Source organism: Haliotis rufescens, unplaced genomic scaffold, assembly GCF_023055435.1.
Source record: "Haliotis rufescens isolate VD_foot unplaced genomic scaffold, xgHalRufe1.0.p SCAF_1, whole genome shotgun sequence".
Lineage (NCBI taxonomy): Eukaryota > Metazoa > Mollusca > Gastropoda > Lepetellida > Haliotidae > Haliotis > Haliotis rufescens.
The window spans coordinates 50,317,273-50,336,923 of record NW_025963779.1 but is presented as its reverse complement, the minus strand read 5'-3'; the positions used below and the strand labels follow the sequence as shown (position 1 = coordinate 50,336,923).

The 19,651-nt window shown below is 38.9% G+C and overlaps 1 protein-coding gene across 1 annotated transcript in view; it reads right to left on the bottom strand.

Annotated features, from left to right (window-relative positions):
• The window catches only part of LOC124131375 (putative ammonium transporter 2), a 33,655-nt gene that overhangs the window by 2,675 nt on the left and 11,329 nt on the right, over nt 1-19,651 (bottom strand). The window contains exons 2-8 of the mRNA XM_046494614.2: nt 12,595-12,861; nt 10,858-11,140; nt 10,489-10,560; nt 8,346-8,405; nt 5,287-5,363; nt 1,031-1,144; nt 386-507 (exon numbers count right to left, since the gene is read on the bottom strand). Coding sequence (XP_046350570.2) covers nt 386-507; nt 1,031-1,144; nt 5,287-5,363; nt 8,346-8,405; nt 10,489-10,560; nt 10,858-11,140; nt 12,595-12,861 — 995 coding nt within the window. The remainder of the gene's footprint in view (nt 1-385; nt 508-1,030; nt 1,145-5,286; nt 5,364-8,345; nt 8,406-10,488; nt 10,561-10,857; nt 11,141-12,594; nt 12,862-19,651) is intronic.

The window sequence follows — 19,651 nt, the reverse complement described above, 5'->3', positions numbered from 1 at the left end:
AGGGTCAGTTAATATGCCTACATGTGTTTCAGATAAGCTCATGTGAGGGCATTGACATAGTGTCAGATTTCTATTGACAATGAATATAATAAAAGCGATAGAACCATTTCCATTACGACTACTCGTTCAGCACACCTTTCAGTATAAACAAGCAACCGTTTGTTTGGTTATATGTATCTTTCTTAATAAAGTGAAAAACAGATTGCATTCATTTTTTGAAAACTGAAGTCTTTACAATTAACATTTATTTCCATTCTTAAATATAATAGAACCAAACGTCGGATCTGTAAAGGGTATTTTAAAATTTTAATCGGAAGCGTATCACTGTTGGTAAACATAAACTGATAGAAACATACTAAAATCAACATTAGTGTTTAACTCTTACAGCGAGGACACCATCGTGCACGTTGTGAAGTTGAAGTTCGCTTGCAAATGAGTCCTTTCTCGACAAAAACCCTGCCGCGAGCAGGCTCCATACACCGCCCACAGCGTGGACTCCAACACAGCCTGCAAGACAGGTAATGCGCAATTTCTCAGATGGCGGTTGCTTGTCGCCCACTCAGAATTCACCATTTTCATAAAGATATAAGTCGTGCGTGGTGACATTTGTTTTTCTTTTGTTCCTGTTTAGGAAGACACTTCTATGGGTACAAAGGAGTCTAAGATTGTATAACAAAGAGGAATTAAGTTTGACAGAGGAATTACGTTACTTCATGCATATAACTCGAGGTCATATAAACGGAATATCCCAATGACAATTAAAACATGTCATACGTCAATGAACGTATTCGCACTGCCAAGAGACGATTAAATTAATTGAGCAATACAACATGATTCATTTCAATGCCTACAGACACATAATGAGATGGGGATATAAAATGAATTTTAAAAATATAATCCCTGTTACCCGGGGTCATGAGTTTCTTCAGGAAGTGTGATGGAAGCTTTTTCACAGCGATAGAAAACTAACTAAATCATGGCGCATAGCAGGGTGAGATATATGATAGATATTAAGTTCTTAGACTCTTACCAACAGGGTCATCAATCTTGAGCTTCTCGAGGACGATGATACCAAGTATTGTGAGACATGCCCCAACTACTCCGATCAACAACCCTTCCCAAGGATGGGCTATTGCACACGTGGCTGGAATGTACAATTGAGTTCTTGTTTAAAGGATTACAACGTATGTATCCTTTGATAATATCATCATCATGTGCAGGTATGATAACTAATTAATCCCCTTGTTTCACGATTTTTCTTCATTTCGGCATAAAATAATTAATGATTAATTGCCTGATTTTTTGTGATAAATGATCAGTTTGGATCGCATAATTGTTTTAATTGATCGCATTATTTCGTTCATTTGTCGCGTGAACCTTAATGAGTGAGGGTGTATGGTTTTATGCCGCTTTGAGCAATATTCCAGCAATATCACGGCGGTGGACACCAGAAATGGGCTTCACACACTGTACCCATGTCGGGAAACGAACCCGAGAGAACGGTTTAACCACTAAGCTACCCGACCGCCCGTGAAGTTTATGAATTGCACCTATGATACAGTTTAGATTATATGTTTACGTACATGTATTGATTATAAATTAGTCAATGAAGAATAGGTGCATGGAGGTTGCTCTCAGCCAGCGGTACTCCTGCGAGCTTCGATTCTGCCTCCCACTGAAACAATGGTACCCGGTAGGATGAGATTTATTGTGGAAGCAAACCCTCGAGCGGTTTATGGCAGTTTGGGGTGTATGATCTCTAGAGAGTTGAGATCGCAATATTAATAGGATTGCACAGTGATCCGTTAGGGGTAATGATAATCATCCGTGGTGTAATAGTGTCGCAGTGGTTTAAAATGCTGGCAAGTTGCCTCGCTTGACGTGTTCGTGACACTCTTCAAAATTCTTGGTTTAATTAGAAGTATAGAGCAGCTAGTGTGAGGTCCCACGTGGCTGGAATAACCCTAACATCATTATTGAACTACAGAAATTAAGATTGTTGAGAAATAATGTGGAATTGAATGCATAGGCGAAAGGTTTGTGTGAAAGACGAAAGGAGACATACACCGAGAGAGTACATTTTTTGCGTGAATTGTTCCTACCATTCATAAGCAATAGATAGAGAAGGAGAGAAATAAGATACACAATTTAGTCTTTAAGGAGGAATATATACTCTTCAAAAAAAGAAACTTGACAATGACTTTCAAAATGTAATATAATGCGATTGTTTCAAAATAGAACACTGAAACCATAATTGAAACACTGTTTGAAGATCAATCTACATAATGTTCAAAACATTAATCGTGTCACCTGGACAGACACACGTACACGATACAGTTAATGTCACAGGGGTACAGATAATGTCAGTACCGGTTGTGCCAACCACGTGCATCAATCACCGCTTGACACTGACGACAGATAGATGCAATCAAATTGTCAATAACACGCTGTTGGATGTGCTGCCATTCATGCTGAAGTGCACCAAGGAGCGCCGGAAGTGTTTGGGGCGGTGGATTCCTTCTGCGAACGCATCGATCCAACTCGTCCCACAGATGCTCAATCGGGGACAAATCTGGTGACCGGGCTGGCCAAGGTAATGTCTGGATGTTGTTGTGCTGTAAGAAGTCCTGACAAACACGTGCAATATGCGGTGGAGCGTTGTCCTGCTGGAACTGTCCGCCATGAACGTTGACGTGAGGAAGAACGTAAGGCTGTAGGATCAAGTCTCTGTAACGCACACCTGTCAATGCACCTGCCACATGCACGAGAGGCGTCCTACCACCGTGATGAATTCCGGCCCATACACTGACACTCCCCCGGCCAAATGGGACAACCTGCTGCACACAGTTGGGGGCGTAACGTTCACCCCGACGTCTGTAGACACGTGCGCGCCCATCAGCACGTGTGAGTAGGAAACGGGACTCGTCAGTAAACAGTACACTTCTCCACCTTGCACATGCCCATCTAACCCTCTGTTGGCACCAAAGCAGACGGTCCGCCAGATTACGTGGGGTCAATACATGACGTCGAACAGGTCTTCGTGCAAAAAGTCCAGCCTCCCTCAGTCTGTTGCGTACCGTTTGATCTGATATTCTGCGTACCCCAGGGATCTGTGTAATTGTAGACGTGGCTGTGGTAGTGCGGTCTCGGAGGTGTCGCAGCCGGATGTATCGATCTTGTACTTGGGTTGTCAGCCTTGGTCTTCCTGACCTTGGTCTGTTGTCAACTCTGTTGGTGTTGTTGTATCGGGTCAACAGTGCGGAGATTGTCTGTCTCGATACGCCAAAGTGCCTGGCCACTTCTTGCTGAGTTGCTCCAGCTTGTAATCTCCCAATGGCGTTGTTCCGTTGAGCTGCATTCAGTCTTGGCATTCTGTCACCGCCTCTACTGCCGTTATAAGGACTGTATGAACAGCCGTTGATGTGGATTTTTATACCCATTCAGCAGGGGGGCCTGCATGCCTAAATGCAGGATCCTGTGCTGCACGTTTTTTTACAGGCGGTTGCGTTTGGATGAAGCTGTAAAATTGATCCCCAAACGCTACGTTTATGTGCTTTGCATGTGTTTTCGCGAATTATAGACACATCATCTTTCTGTTTGACTTATTTGGTTCTCATTTAATGTAATTATTTTAGATATTTGGCAAAAAGTGGTTTTACATCTATGTCAAGTTTCTTTTTTTGAAGATTATATTTGACCGTTTGCTACAGAATTTAGGATCCCTGACACTATACTTTTCAATATTAAAATTGTGGTTTTAGAGTGAATCAGTTGGTGAACAGTCACATCAATACCGCTATATTTTATAGCAATACATTCTTTGATAAATAATAAAAATGCGATTCGCAAGAATGCTTGCCATGGGATCTTCAAGCAGGAAAAAAAAATCATATCAGTATCTAAACGAGTATTGATAATACTTTGCAGTTTGTTGAATGAAATAATTTGAGTTGCTATTTCACTATTACAAAAGGTGCAAAGGTTATCCTTACGCATGCATATTTTATATAAAAACGATTTTGTTGTAAGGATTCTGTGATGTTATTTATCATTGCAAAACAGGCACCAAGAAAATCAGATAAAGACAGTTTTAGTTTTGTTACCCACTTAAACTGATGGGTATCTAATGACATTCTTCGATTTTTACTAAATTATTTATATATCAACAAACGATCAGATTCGTTAACTATTTTAGTAAGCAAGTTGTAATTCAAACCTTCATTCACTTATTTGGATGTAATTTTGTCAAGACTTGAGCCATTGTTTCAGTTTATAATGTCAAATCCGGAAATAAAGGAGATAACTTTCGTCGCCAGTGTTTGAATTGGTCTTCTGGATGTAGTTTGATCCATTACTATTCCATGTATCAAATTTTAGAAATCACTAAATGGCATACTAAAGACTTACGTATGTCATATTTGTGAACGTGAAATAACAAAATATTCATAGAAGAGAATTATCTCCATGTAAACTAAGATCCTAGTATATAGTTTTTCCTCACACGTGTGATTCAGCGGAGACCTAAAGTCTTTCTAAAATCATTTTCGGAGTCTCTTTAACTATTTCTTAAGGTTAAAATGAAACCATCCTAATTCTACTCTGACGTAGCCACACGACATTCAAAGCGAAGCATGTATATTTCGTAAAATACATCCATTGCCGGGTTATATTCAATAATTTTTGTAAGAGAATCTCCTTATATCAATTAACCATTAACACTGGACCAGTGGGTAGCCCCTTGGGAATTCCGTGTTAAAATAGGTCCCCAGCAACTTATGCTTATCGAATGGTTGGTTGTGTGCCGGGCTTGTGTGTCATCCGCAACATAGCCACAAAATTGAAAAAAATAGAGAAATTGGTTCTGCCCGATATCTTAGTTTCAGATAAACAATGCTTAACGAGTCAAAATGCTCAAGAAATTAATATCTACTTATGCGTCAAACCGGCTTTAGACGGATGATTCATTTTACAAATATCCAGCAATAAATGGGCCCTGAGTATTTCTTTGGCTGAGCTGTTGAAGTCTACTATAAAACGCCAACGTCACAGATAACCAGTCTCGATTATCCGCCGAAACAGATTCCATTGGGCGGAAAAGGCAAATTAGCGGTGAAGTCAGTCGATATGATGGACAGGTGTTCATCTTGTTGTCCCTATTTGACAACATGTTAGCGCGATTCTTATATTACTAATGTAGTTAATGGAATAAAAGTGTCCATGCGCATCGGTAATATTGTATCATTTTGACCTGTAGATCAGTTGCTGCGCAAATGGCATTAGACTCACCAGTTATAGCAACAAGAGATCCAAGGATGCTGTTAATCAGATAACCCACATCAAACTGACGCTTCTTCACAATGTAGCTGAAACACAAACAGTGATGTGCTAAACAATCGTAGGTGACATATAAGTATGTGATCGATGTCTATTTTCGCATTTGAAAATAAATATTTTGCATCTGTACTTAATCATAAATCATCAATCAATCAATCCACCATCCACACACACGAACACAAACACGCACGCACGCACGATTCACACAGTTAACATTTGAGGCGATGTATCTGTGAATAATCACTCGCGTAAAACTTAGCATTGAATAAGTTTGGGAAGTACGTCAGGATTGTTCTTATGTTTCGTTTGTTTGTTTCTTTGTTTGTTGCTTATACGTCGCACTCAGTAATATTCCAGCTGTATTACGGTGGTGTGTAAATAATCAAGTCTGCATCAGACAATTCAGTGATTGATATCATGAGCATCGATCCTTGCAATTGGGCTACGATGACTTGTATCAACCAGGTCAGTGGCCTGACCACCCGATTCCGCCACTTACGACAAGCATAGTCGCCTTTTACGGCATGGGTTGCTGAAGACCTATTCTACCCCGGATCTTCCGGGTGTCTTATGTTTGTTAATAATAGGATTTGCACTGTAGACGTGTTCAATGAGAATGACTTCTGTAGACATCATTGTGTCTCTTAAAACATGCCCCCTTTTGTCTTTGACCAGGCTGGATTGACATTTAAACAACATTTGCCAATAACGGAACTATGTGCTGATGATAGAACAATTTCACGAAATACGTGTGTTGCCAGCGGGATTTGAACCCGCGAAGTACGCATCGAGGGCTAAGGAATCTAGTCTTCTGCAACGGCGACATGGACGAAATCTCATGAAATTATCAACTGAAATAAATATATATTAAGTTATAAAGCATGACAGTTGACCAAAGCTTATTGAAGTAACCTCTTTTACAATAAATGAAGCATGCTTTGATAACTTATAACATTCAGTGAAATGAAATTATCAAATTAATCGTTGAAATGGTTACTTAGAGTCCTCCGCGTCCGCGTCAGACTCCATCTGATCATTTTAACTATTAGAAACTTGAAGTTACCCATGCCAGGTGAACAAGACGAACATCTTCAGCCGCATTTCATTAGTGGAGTTAAAGCATTATTGTCACCTGATCTTCTGGCTTCACACGGACCCGTTAGAACACAAGTAATTATTTTCTAAAACTGACTTAATTTGATATTGACCATGGGATTACTTACACTTGATCCCAGATTACAATCCGTTCCAAAATACCTCACGAGGGTCAGATGACAACCAATTATTGGGACCTGATCAACCAGCCAGCAATACGAAAGGCGATTTCCAGTGGCGCTTGTAAAATTGCCATTCCGTAAAAGACGATGTGGAATGAAAAGGGACTTTGGTTGATGCATGTCATCGATCCCAATTGCGTGGATCGATGCTCATGATGTTAATCACTGGATTGTCTGGTCCAGACTCCATTATTTACAGACCGCCGTCATATAGCTGGAATATTTCTGAGTGCGGCGCTAAACAACAAACCAACTAACCAACCAACATGCGTGAAACCGGTTGAGTAAATTATACAGCTCATCTTTGGACTTTTGTATTTTATATATATGAAAAAGATGTCGTTCATATTTCAATAGATAATCACACAAGTTAATGTGAAATTATATAAGATATAAGAACGGTTGAAATCACTCACCTGTCGCTGGTATACGTACACGCATTATGTTCATCTGATTTTGTCACGTGCAGCGGCACGAAACTTCTAGATATGCTGTACTTTTGAGCATATTTCGAAATACGAAGGTCAACGACCACAAAGTGTAGTGATGCATACTCTTCAGAATTTAACATTATTACATTTTGCAGTGGTAATTAGTATTATAGTGAGTGAGTGAGTGAGTGCAATATTCCAGCAATATCACGGCGGGGGACACCAAAAGTGGGCTTCACACATTGTACCCATGTCGGGATTCAAACCCGGGTCTTCGGCGTGACGAGCGAACGCTTTAATCACTAGGCTACCCGACCGCCCCAATTGGTATAATTATACGTACCTCTCATCATAATGGTCATAGTCGAAAAGGTGAAAAAAATTCTCATGACTAATATACACTCATCTATATGTTTCGAAATTTGTCAGTACACTACAACTTACCTGTAATGAATTACTTCATTTATAACTTGCAGTGGTTCAGTTTACGATTGTGGATTCATATCATCCACCCCATGCCCATATTTATTTCACATGACATATCACAATATTTGAATGGATGTGTATCAGCAATTACCTTTGAACAAAGCAGAGCCGCGCCTTAAAGATCATAATCCTATTCGTCACACTAATCTCAAAGAGTTTTGATATGATCTAAACCTAATACAAAGTACCATACGTACTCAAGCCTACGTTTACGAGTTGTGTGCATTACACTTTTTGTATGGGGACATACGAGTAGTCTTTCAGAAGGTATCAAATGTAACAACGTGCAACAGTTCCATGCATTATTCTGTACAGAAATAATAGCTAGGGCACATGCAAGTGAAACATGCGCATCGTGGGAGTCCACGTCACAGGTTTGCTATTCGATTACACTCGATGACTAAGCAATCAAATGGGACAGATGTCATGATGCATACAACAATATGAAGATCGTTTCTGTGATCTTGAAGTTGTCTGGTTATCTTGAGAGCATCATGCCGACCTGAACGCATGCAACCCTTGATTTGTTTGAAGATTATTGGCTTTAACAAATAAGCCATCTGGAGTAAATCAATTATACTAAAGGACCTCTTAATTGAATACCAAGACCATATATTTTGTCCTTAATCAATCAATATGATTAGGGAAAGCATAATTAATCGACTTGATTGCAGACTTTGATTATGATCTCAACGACGAACCTCAAACAACCACATTAAGGTCCTATCAGTGTTAAAAGCTTCAGCACCACTCCTTATTCATGATTAGAAGTGTGATAGTGATAAGACTGTTTCAAGCATGATAATATTACAAATACCTCAGGAGGAGTCCAACAATCCCTCCAGATGTCGATGCACATATAGTCGAAACAGCCGATCTGTAATATGAAACATCAATAAATTTGACATCGGCATAGAAAACACAATACTCACATTAGCCATACCGTACGCACTGAGCATCCGCATGCAGTACATGTATTGTTTTTATTGCAGAGAAATATTAATCGCAAAAAGGTTTCCTTTACGATTTAATTTTCTTCATGAAAACTTTTATTTGTTAAATTCAGGATATCTTTAAGTGAATTAACACATTGTATTTATACACATAACAAAACGTTAAAGTGAAATGTATCGATGGTTGTGTATCACAATTATCACTGTTCTTGTGACTTTAGAATATAGGTAATAAAATATGCCGTGTACCCATTTATATGTTTATTTATAGGATGGTTTTCGAAGACAATTATCCTACTTACAACTCTAGAGCAGGTAATATTGAACTATCATATTAAGGCCTTAATTGATTCTATTTTCTTTCGATTTACTTTTTACGCTCTATCTGTTGATCCTTAGCAGAGTGCTCACTTTGGCCAAGTTCCAAGCAAGGAACCGATATCAAAAGACGCGGAGATTCCTAGGAACCAATAACAAGGCTGTTGTGCTACAACTACATGTATATTCTGGACTTCTCATTTGAATCAGGAGATAAACGTGGTGTTTTCATATTTGCGGGATGTATTGAGTATTTGATTCTAAAGCTTTCGATCATACATGATTGTGTAAACTACTAAAGATATCAGCCATTTTCAAAAACAACTCTGTCGATTTAAATTCTCACAGTTGTGAGACAGACATGACGTCGCCCTGGGATGTTATGACGTCACTATACAATGAAGGATATCACATATGCGTTATGACTTAACGCGCCTGGTCAGCAAAATATGCACAGACAAAATAAAAGTGTCGAAGTTCTTCTGATATACATTGATTTAAATTAATATTTAATTGACGTGGTATCCACGAAGCCGAATAGCACGTTATTTTTAAATTAGTGAATCCAGGCTTCGAATCCCATTGAATTACGTTTTTCAACCAATAAGACTGCAGCACACATTCCCATTAGTTTTACAATAAGTGTTTACCAGTACGTAATGAATTGGACGTTGTGGAAGCTGTTACTATTCCATGCTTGGTTCTGAACCTACTTCTGATCCTGACTATATATCAGATGGAAGGCCAAAGCCTTGCAATTGAGAGACATTTCTTCTATCACCAAGTAGGGTTGGGACAACAACTTGGATTTATCAATAATAATTACAACACTCTTAAGGAAAGTGTATGGCTTTGTATCCTGCACATCGTGCCATTGTCGTTTCTGAAGTCTAATCTGCTAATAGAGGTTTTGCTGGGAAGGTGAGACTGTCAAAATCTGTGGTTGCATCAGATTCCAATAATGTAATGTCATGATGACATTTTCGAACTCGCTAAACTCTGTGTACAAAGATTTATCCGACAATAATTAGCGTTCTCATAACAAGTGTTTCCAAACAGCGACCGATCTTCTATAGATCTACCTCGAACGCCACGGGCTAGATGTCTATTCTATGATGACACAAGCTAGACAGAACGTCAATGGCAGCGACAATCTAAATATGCTCTGGGGACCGCCACTCTCTAATTATTTATTTTTAGTTCAATGCGTTAGATTTGAGCACTCAACTCAAACACATCATTGGATCCTGTTATACTTTAGAGTTGCTCCACAAGTGAACTGAATTGTCATCATTTAGGAAATGTATATATTAACGATGTTTAAGCAATTATATACATGTGGTACAGTACCTGGCTGTCAAACTCCACTTCAACAAAAGGTATTTCCTTTCAACAATTTTAGAGCAGATGGTATGGAACTACAAACACTATTATGGTAAGGCCACAATAAATTGATTCTACTTTGGGGAAAATGCTTTATACTTTCTGCGTTCTACGTTCTAGGTATAATGTACAGTACCTGGCTGCCAACTTCCACTTCAACTAATGGTATTTCCATTCAACAATTTTAGAGCAGATAGTATGGAACTACAAACAATATTATGGTAAGGCCACAATAAATTGATTCTATTTTGCGGGGAATTGCTTAATACTTTCTGCGTTCTACGTTCTAGGTATAATGTACAGTACCTGGCTGCCAACTTCCACTTCAACCCGGATATTCCAAAAGTGCTTCCACAATTAAATCCAAGCCAACCCCACCTTAAACACCAAAGTTCGCACACTGTTAGCATGTAGTTCTGATCTCATGCAAATACACACACACACACACACACACACAAATATACATACATACATACATACATACATACATACATACATACATACATACATACATACATACATACATGCATACATACATATATTCTACATGTAAGTTGTTGTTTCTAACATCTACTGGTTTGTTTAATTTCCACTGTGAGTTCTTCAACCCTTTAAATATATTCAGTTACATATTTTGAAATATATTTAAATCGATCGTATTTATAGAGAGCTTACCACAGCATAAACATGCCAAGCATTGCATTTGTAGGCGATCCCATTTGAGGTGCTTTCTTACTCTTGAAGCGATTGTGACGAGGCTTCAAAAGAAGAGTGGACACCAAGCCAGTGACCCCTCCAACTAAATGCACTGGTCCTGCTCCAGCGATGTCAATCACACCCATAGTCTGTAACCATCCTTGTTTACCCCAGAACCAGTGGGCAGGGAAACAGTATACGAATGTATTCAGTAAGGAAAATATGATGTACGCCTCAAGCTTTGTCCTCTCCGCCATAGCGCCTGGGATGATAATCAAGCGTTAGATATTCACTACCAAGTAATATATAGGTTATATTTGGGATTACACTGTCTTTGTAAAGTACAGATTCTCGTATATTTTGGGTTGATTAGGTGCCTCACTCTGAGAGTATATTAATTTCAAGTCCCGGATAGGGCTCAACACAAAATGTACTAAAATATGTACTTTACAGAGAAAGTGTACTCCCACATATAGCATATGTTACGTTTGACCACTTTCTCAATGGCATCGTGTATTCATACCTAAAACCAATATAGTTTATAAACCGCCGTCATACAGCTTGGATATTGCTGAGAGCGGCGTTAAACAACAAACAAACAAACAATATAGTTTATCAAATACCAACTTCAATAACTGAATAGCACACCTGCTTTTATAACATGCGTCTTTATACTTTGTGCAAACCATGGTTTGCCGAATGAATAATGTGTCGGAGTATGTGTTGCGGGTTTACAAATTATGAGAATTGTATGACGTTAGAGAGGCCAGTACTTTATTTTTGTCGGACAATCATATACAAGCATATTTAAATACAGTACACATATTGTACATACAACGAAAGTACAACTAGGTGTCCGGGATAACCAAATCGTCTCCTTCGTGAGTCGACTGTATACTGAATGGGTTTGGCAGATATTTTCCAGCCAGTACCATCAAAAAGTGTATCTTACAGTTATATATATGTAAAAGTAATTACTTTTATGGCTCACGTCTGTGGTATCTTTTTTATGGAAGATCTTACTGTGGCATGACCACAAACATAATGAACAATAAAAAGATTTTACTTTTACATCTTGTGTAACCCCAATATTCCAACTGACACCAGGAACAGTAAAGGGTCAAACTCAGAGATTCAGTTACCACGGGATAAGCACGAGAAGACAACGAACATGGAAGGAATGGCGTATACAAATAGACATCGGGTATGGCTATGGGATTGTACGTTTCCGTCACATATGGGGGCGGTCGGGTAGCCTTGTGGTTAATGTGTTCGCTCGTCACACCGAATACCCGGGGTCGATTTCCGACATGGGTACAATGTGAGAAGCCCATTTCTGGTGTACCCCACCGTGATATTGCTGGAATATTGCTAAAAGCGGCGTAAAACCATACTCACTCACTCACTCACTCACTCACTCACTCCATCACATATGAGATAATCGTTTTGAATGAGTGAATGGGTTGAGTTATAAGCCGATTTTAGCAATATTCCAACACAATCAGGACGGACTTCACACATTGTACCCATATTGGGAATAGAACCCGGGCCTTCAGATGACGAGCGACCGCTTTCAGCAACATGGTTTTTCACCGCTCCAATCTATGTGTACATTTATCTTCATACACATACATGTACATTATAGTGAACATTATAGTGTTACATTGTTGTATACACGGCGAGTTAATAGCACATGCATGTGTAGAAATGCGTTACCTGAAACGATCGTTGTAGCTGTCGTTGCAAATGACGCCTGAAAAAAGAACTTTGAATACACGTATCCCAAACTTTCCTCGTCCGCCGTCACAAAAAAGTCCCCCCAGCCGTTGAAAGGGTTAGTGTAGCGTTCATCTTCACCAAAACTCAGTCCATATCCGAACATCCAATATGTCAGTCCTCCACAGATAACATCCACGGCGTTCTTCACCATGATGTTCACTTCATTCTTACTGGAGACGGAGCCACTTTCCAACAGACCAAACCCTGTAATAAACAGACGTTTTTGTACATACATTGTCGTGTATATATCAGTACAAAGAATTAAAGGTGGCAAACGGATGTATGTTTAAATGTTGTGACGCAGGACAGTGTACACATAGGAAATTCTGTTAATTTGAAGAAGTCTTTCAGACATTGATATCACAGACACACAGCTTAAAAAAAAGCTTCGGCGTGTGTGCGTGCGCGTGTGTTTGTGTGTGTGTGCGTGTGCATGTGCTTGTACTTGTCCGGACTGATGTCGGTTTTATAGTCCTTGCCCACTGAGATACGTACCATGCCGCATGAATGGCTAATGTAAACTGAACTACTGCAAGTTAGGAATGTAATGATTCAAGTAAGCTGTGGTGGAGTGACTAATTTAATGTCGTACCATATAGATGACTGTATATTAGTCATGAGAAATATTTCTCTTCCTTTCGGCTATGACCAAATAAACAGTGTGTGTGTGTGTGTGTGTGTGTGTGTGTGTGTGTGTGTGTGTGTGTGTGTGTGTGTGTGTGTGTGTGTGTGTGTGTGTGTGTGTGTGTGTGTGTGTGTGTGCGCGTGCGTGTATGTGTGTGCGTGCGTGCGCGCGCGCTTGTATGAGTCCGTTACAACTACTAGACTTATGCCGGGCTACAGTGCCCACTGGGATACCATGCCGCAGTTTCACATTGATACCCTACTCTGACAAAGACTCTCCGAGCCGACCAGTGGTTATTTTATTCCCTTAATGCCAAGCCCCAGGTATGGTAACAACAAGAACCATCTATATATCCTGCGGTATGACGTGGCCGAGAGAGAGAGAGCATCTGATCGATCTTCTACTCTCCGGGAAGACGCCCTATCTACTAGACTAAGGAGGCGCTGTTCTACAATAAAGCACATTGAGAAGTGTACCGGCCGCAACAAATAAAAGCATAACACTGGATACGTACACCACAGAAATGGCCAATGATTTGAACTTTTCTCCTATTTCACGTTGACTAGAGCTATTATATTCGAAAATATGACTTAGAATACAACAATCGGATCCCTACAAAAACTGATTAAATAAAACATGTGACAATGAACGCACATTTTTATCCCTTTTCATTATACATCATCATTGATGTAATGGCATTTTTTCGAACGATCTGGAAATCGCCTCTCATATTTCTGGCTGGTTGATTACGTCTCAATATTCAATAATTGGTCGTCACAAGACCCTCATGGGATATCATTGAAATATAATCATACATCTTATTAGTGTGTAGATGAGTTTTTCAGGCATTGACATCAGCAGACATATAGTTATGTAAGGACAGTGGTTCCACTTCGTATGGATATTAGCTGCAGTGCTATCCATATTGTTTATGTTTATTTGGGTGAATATAATTATACGTCCCAAAGAGCAATATTCACGTAAAATGACGATGGTACAGACGATATAACATGTCGACAAATGTTCGAATTTCTAGAGATATGACACAGGTTTTGCAGACCGTTATTTCTACCATAGAGACGAGCGACAAACGTCATCTGATATCCCCTGGACTGGTAATGGTTTTTTTACTAAGTTGCTACTCTAATACTCTGTAGATATCCGCAGCACGAAGTGGATACAGGAAATAGGTTACTTTAGTACCGCATCTTAGCCGGAATTGTTTATGTCATGCATGACCGTGTGCCAGGAGAACGTCAACGAGTTCCACCGGTAATGTTATCGAATGAGATATCACCAACAACTGCTGGTGCGAACCTATGGTAACAGCTGTATACAAATACAGCAATGGTATATATATATCTATTTAATTATTATGGAAAAGGTCGTGCTGCTTCCACATATTTTATCATATCAGCTGCTATTTTAGCTGGAGATTTTGTAAATTATACACGAATGTCTTTTGTTATCTTTCAGAGTGTCAAAGATATCAGTCCCATTTGAAGATGTTCTTCAACTGTATATGCAAAAAATATCACATCCTCCATTATTTTCAAATTACGTGAGAGCACAGATGGCATATTTGTCTTATGCGCCGCATTTAGCTTTGAAGAGTTGCGTTTCTTAGGGGAACCAGAAACACACGTTGGTGGATTCGAATTTCAAATACGCTGTGATGATGTTTCTTGGTTTGTCAGCACCATACCCGTACTTGTTGGTTTTACCAAAGTGGTAGACGTCGAACACCATGGCCAGCATCAATGTTGGCTTACCTCCCACATCAAGCTGACGTGCCGTGGTGGTGCTGGCGTACTGCTGAAAGCACCGTTAATCCCAACTCACTCACTTATCAATGAACCATGTTAGTCTAACTCGTTCAAGCGGCAGTGGTGATGATTTACAAAGTGCGTTACAAAGTACAACGCATTACATATAGCATATCGATCACAGCTAGTGACTCAAATGCGTAAAATACATTATTTCCTGTTATTAGAAATACTGAGCAATATCAACAATACTTCCAAAATATAGAGTATCCATGTTGTGAATTGTGTTAGTATTATCAGGCTACTGAATATAAATACATGTGAGAATATAAGATGCACTGATACATTTAACCACCCCCGCTCCCATCTCCACCCACTATCGAGTGCTTATTGAGGTGAACTTGAATGTTGATTTGAATTAATTGTGCTCAGCTATGTAAGCCGAACTTGACATTTCTAACTTAACGAAAACTCAGTACGGTAAATCACTTAACTCTATGACATGCTAACAGCTACTCCTCTACCTTCTTGAGGTATACTGAAAGCTTAGACCAGGAACTGGAGCAGCCATTGTGATTTATAGTCAAGGCTTTCTGGTGATAGAACTTCTTAAAGCAGGAAATGCATAGATCAATTGTTAGTTTATTTGGATTAAACTTAAAATTTTATGATGAAATTAGACCGGTTCTTTTACTTGAACATTGCATTTAATATGTTATATCAAGGTCTGTCTATTGAACACAAAGGAACTTCAAACCATTACGTTTGAGCTTTGCATTAATAAAAAGAACTGTTTGAGATATTTTTAGAAGCAAATATTTTCAGTTGTCCATGATAACACCAAACTAATTAAATACGTTGGTATATCCTACTTATTCATTATGTGAATCGTGATTAAATATTAAAAGTACATGTAATATTACAGAGTTTACTTTCTTGTCTGTGGAAAAATACACATAACCTGATGTTTATTAACGACTAATTGGAGTGTGTGTTGTATATCCCATCGCTTTTCTTTGTCCCGTGAATATCAATACTTGGAACAGATAATTAGCTCTTAGAAGCCTTTCAGGACTAGATAAAGACCTTATCTGTATACTTGCAATTGGGCATTTCCTGTAGTCAAAGGCAAAATCATAGACCAACAATGCCAAAAATAGTGAAATCAATTTCTTCTCAGTAAGATAAGAACAAAATTACTTGGTACAATCAACCACTCTTGAACCGGTAAATTCGAAGTAAGTGAATCATGCCAATGCATATATGTGATACGTTTGGCTAGTAGAAAAAAAAATATAAAGGGTTTCAAAGGAAATGTATTTTACGGGATCAATTATACTGGCTATCAATTCTACACTTTATTCGTATTTCGCATGAATGTGTTTCGGTTGCGTATTTCATTGTTGAACTTTTTTCTCTCAAAACTGGGTTTTACATCTGTCGCTAATCACTAATCACTAATCACTAATTTCAGTTCGTTATAACCGTAGTTCGTAATAAACATATATACAACAAATAGCTGGGACCAAAAAATAAATTCGTTATATCCGCCTGTTTGTTATAAGCGTGTTCGTTATAAACGTAGTTTACTGTATAGCCAAGGATAAGCATTATAAGAGAATTGAAGACCATGATCAAAACTCAAATCAAAGGCAAAATATGAACGTTATTTGAGCCCCACTACAATTTACATCGATATTCAAAAACATACTTTTGGGCCAAATTTGGATTCATCACACGTTAAAACTACATGTAGCATTCCTAGGTTTAGCTTAACTGGCCCACTGATTTCTTGAGAAGATGTAGTTTAAAGACGACACACACGACATCGGTATGTTTTGACAAAAGCCCCGAAGGTCCCAAAGAAAGACACGTCATGTTACATTGTGAAACAGTTCATACCCCCCACGGATGTTTGACCGTATAAATCACGAACCTTGAAAGAAAACATATGTTCGATAACGGGTTTCAATTTTGGAGGAAAAGGACGTGACCGACAAGGTTATTTTCTTCTACAACTTGTCTCAGCTTGAATTGATCCGAGGAACTGCATTTCTAATTATCTTCACATCAATCCATATTCATTTATTAACAGTATTCATGGTTCAGTGTATACAAAGTCAGACGAAATAAATAATAATCCATCCTAGTTATATCCGACGATGTGGAGTCAAATACGTTATCTTCCGGAAGGCAGTTCCCACTGGATCCAATATGTACGGTGAGATAGACAGGGCTTTACCATAACTGACAATAACAATCAGTGCGTATATGGGCTTGGTTGATACTGGATTTCTCGAAAGTCGGAATAAGAGTCATAGTTCGTACTAATGGCAGTGCCACAAAATACTTTCAAAGCATGATACTTCTTGTTTATGCATAAGCATACTGTTTAAAATCATGTCTTATCTGTTTGCAACAGACGCATTCGTTTGACAAATTGCCTTTGAGAAACAGTCAATTCAATGCAAGACGATTCAGATTACCCATTACGATTAATAACCACTTACAGATCAATACACATTACGTGCAATAGGGTGCTTTGACCACTGCACTTTACCTGAGTGTCGAACATATTTCTTAAACGTTTTTTTACTTATAAGCAGCAACATCTCTGCACTTGTAGACATCAGGTATAATTCGAAATTAAGATATCGTTTTTATAATTACTTTAATCAAAATCACTAAATACGCTTTCGCGTAACTGGATTTTTTGCTACATCACTTGATTGTCTGGTCAAGATTCGATTGTTTACAGGCCGCTGTCGTATGGTAGGAGTACTGCCGTGCGGCGACAGGCAACAAACAAACACTTACTTGTTTATACACTTTGTGTGAGTGGTAGGACAGGACATTGCATACCCTGTTCGCGAACACCTGGCGTCATCACTGGTTTTCAGTGATTCATTCAAATGATTGTCACCGCTATTTTGCCTAAAGCCGAAAGGGATCTGTTTCGGCGCTTTAATTTTACTTCACTCTTGTTTCCTTGATTCAAACGTTTAATCGATCATATTCAAGGCTTAACGAATTTACATTACACGTAAATGTTTCAGTTGCAGAAATGGTTCGAGAGATTCGGAGAAAGAGTATAGCTAGGAACTCATAATCAAAAGGAATTAAATATAACTCACGCAAAACTGATTTTGACTTTTCTGTGCCTGTATCTTAGCATTATGTTATATCGTTTTAAACATATAACACCTCTTACGGATTACAAATCTCCTCAAAGAGATACTGAAACAGATTTATTTTTCCCTCTGGTAAAATAGGTTTTCTGCCAATTGTCAACCATATTGACGTATTTAGGTAGACACGGTTCGGAAATATCTATGAGAAAGGCCTTGATGATTTCCTTCTGCTACCCGAAGAGATTTACAGCGATGGGGCACGCAAGTGACCGAGGATGGTATTACTGAGAATCAGATCGACGCCATCGATTGAAGGAAAAGATATTTTGTTTAGAAAACATACACATGCCTCTTTCTTCAGGTCATGATGACATGGCAATAACTGAACACGGATCACTTCACGCAATGTTTCAATGAGTAGTTTGTTATCCAGAGTATCATTTCAAATTGTGGAAATGTGTCCTTCATTATTGGTGTCAATACGGACCTTTGTTTGGAGCGAATTCTGTTTATCACACCTACCAAGAATGAATACCACAAGGATTAATTTGATACATCTTGCCGTTATTGTATCTTTTCTAAAATGTATTAATTGATTATTTGCTAGGAGAAGTACTCAGATGTAATTGCAACCCAACAGTGTTTTGTTTGTTTGTTATTTAACGGCGCACAATCCAGTGATTGACATCATGAGCATCGATTCACGCAATTGGGATCGATGACATGCATCAACCAAGTCAGCGAGCCTGACCACTCGATCCCGTTAGTCGCCTATTACGACAAGCATAGTTGCTTTTTACGGTAAGCATGGGTTGCTGAAGACCTATTCTACCCCGGATCTTCACGATCGTTGACGTCTCAAAACTACAGATAAATAGTATTGATTATGTTTTTTTGTTGTTTAACGTCGCACTCAGCAATATTCAAGCTATATGACGGTGATCTGTAAATTATCGAGTCTGGACCAGACAATCCAGTGATTGACATCCCACGCAATTGGGATACGATGACATGCATCAACCAAGTCAGCGAGCCTGACCACCCGATCCCGATAGTCGCCTCTTACGACAAGCATAGTTACAAGATTTTGCCACAGTTCACAGTGTGGCAACAAAGGAATCTACAATTTCAAAATGCTCTTGATCTCGACGTTTAAAGGTATAATGTTCGCAGGTTTCATTAGTTTCACCAACGCAGTGTTTCCAGAATTGTGTTGACTTTCTGTTTATCCCGTTCATTATCAAAATGAAGTCCATCCATAATATCTAGTGCTTCTGAGCCTATAAATGTCAGTAATGAAGCAGATCTACAAGTATAATTGTCATTTGTACAACGTGATGCCAGCTCATAGTTTCCCCATATGCGCTTAAATATTCTGTAATTTCTGTTCAACACGCCTTTCAAGTCCAGTTTTGGTGGTAGGGGAAATTTACTAGGAATATGGATTTGTTGAGGAACTTCTTGAGGACTCA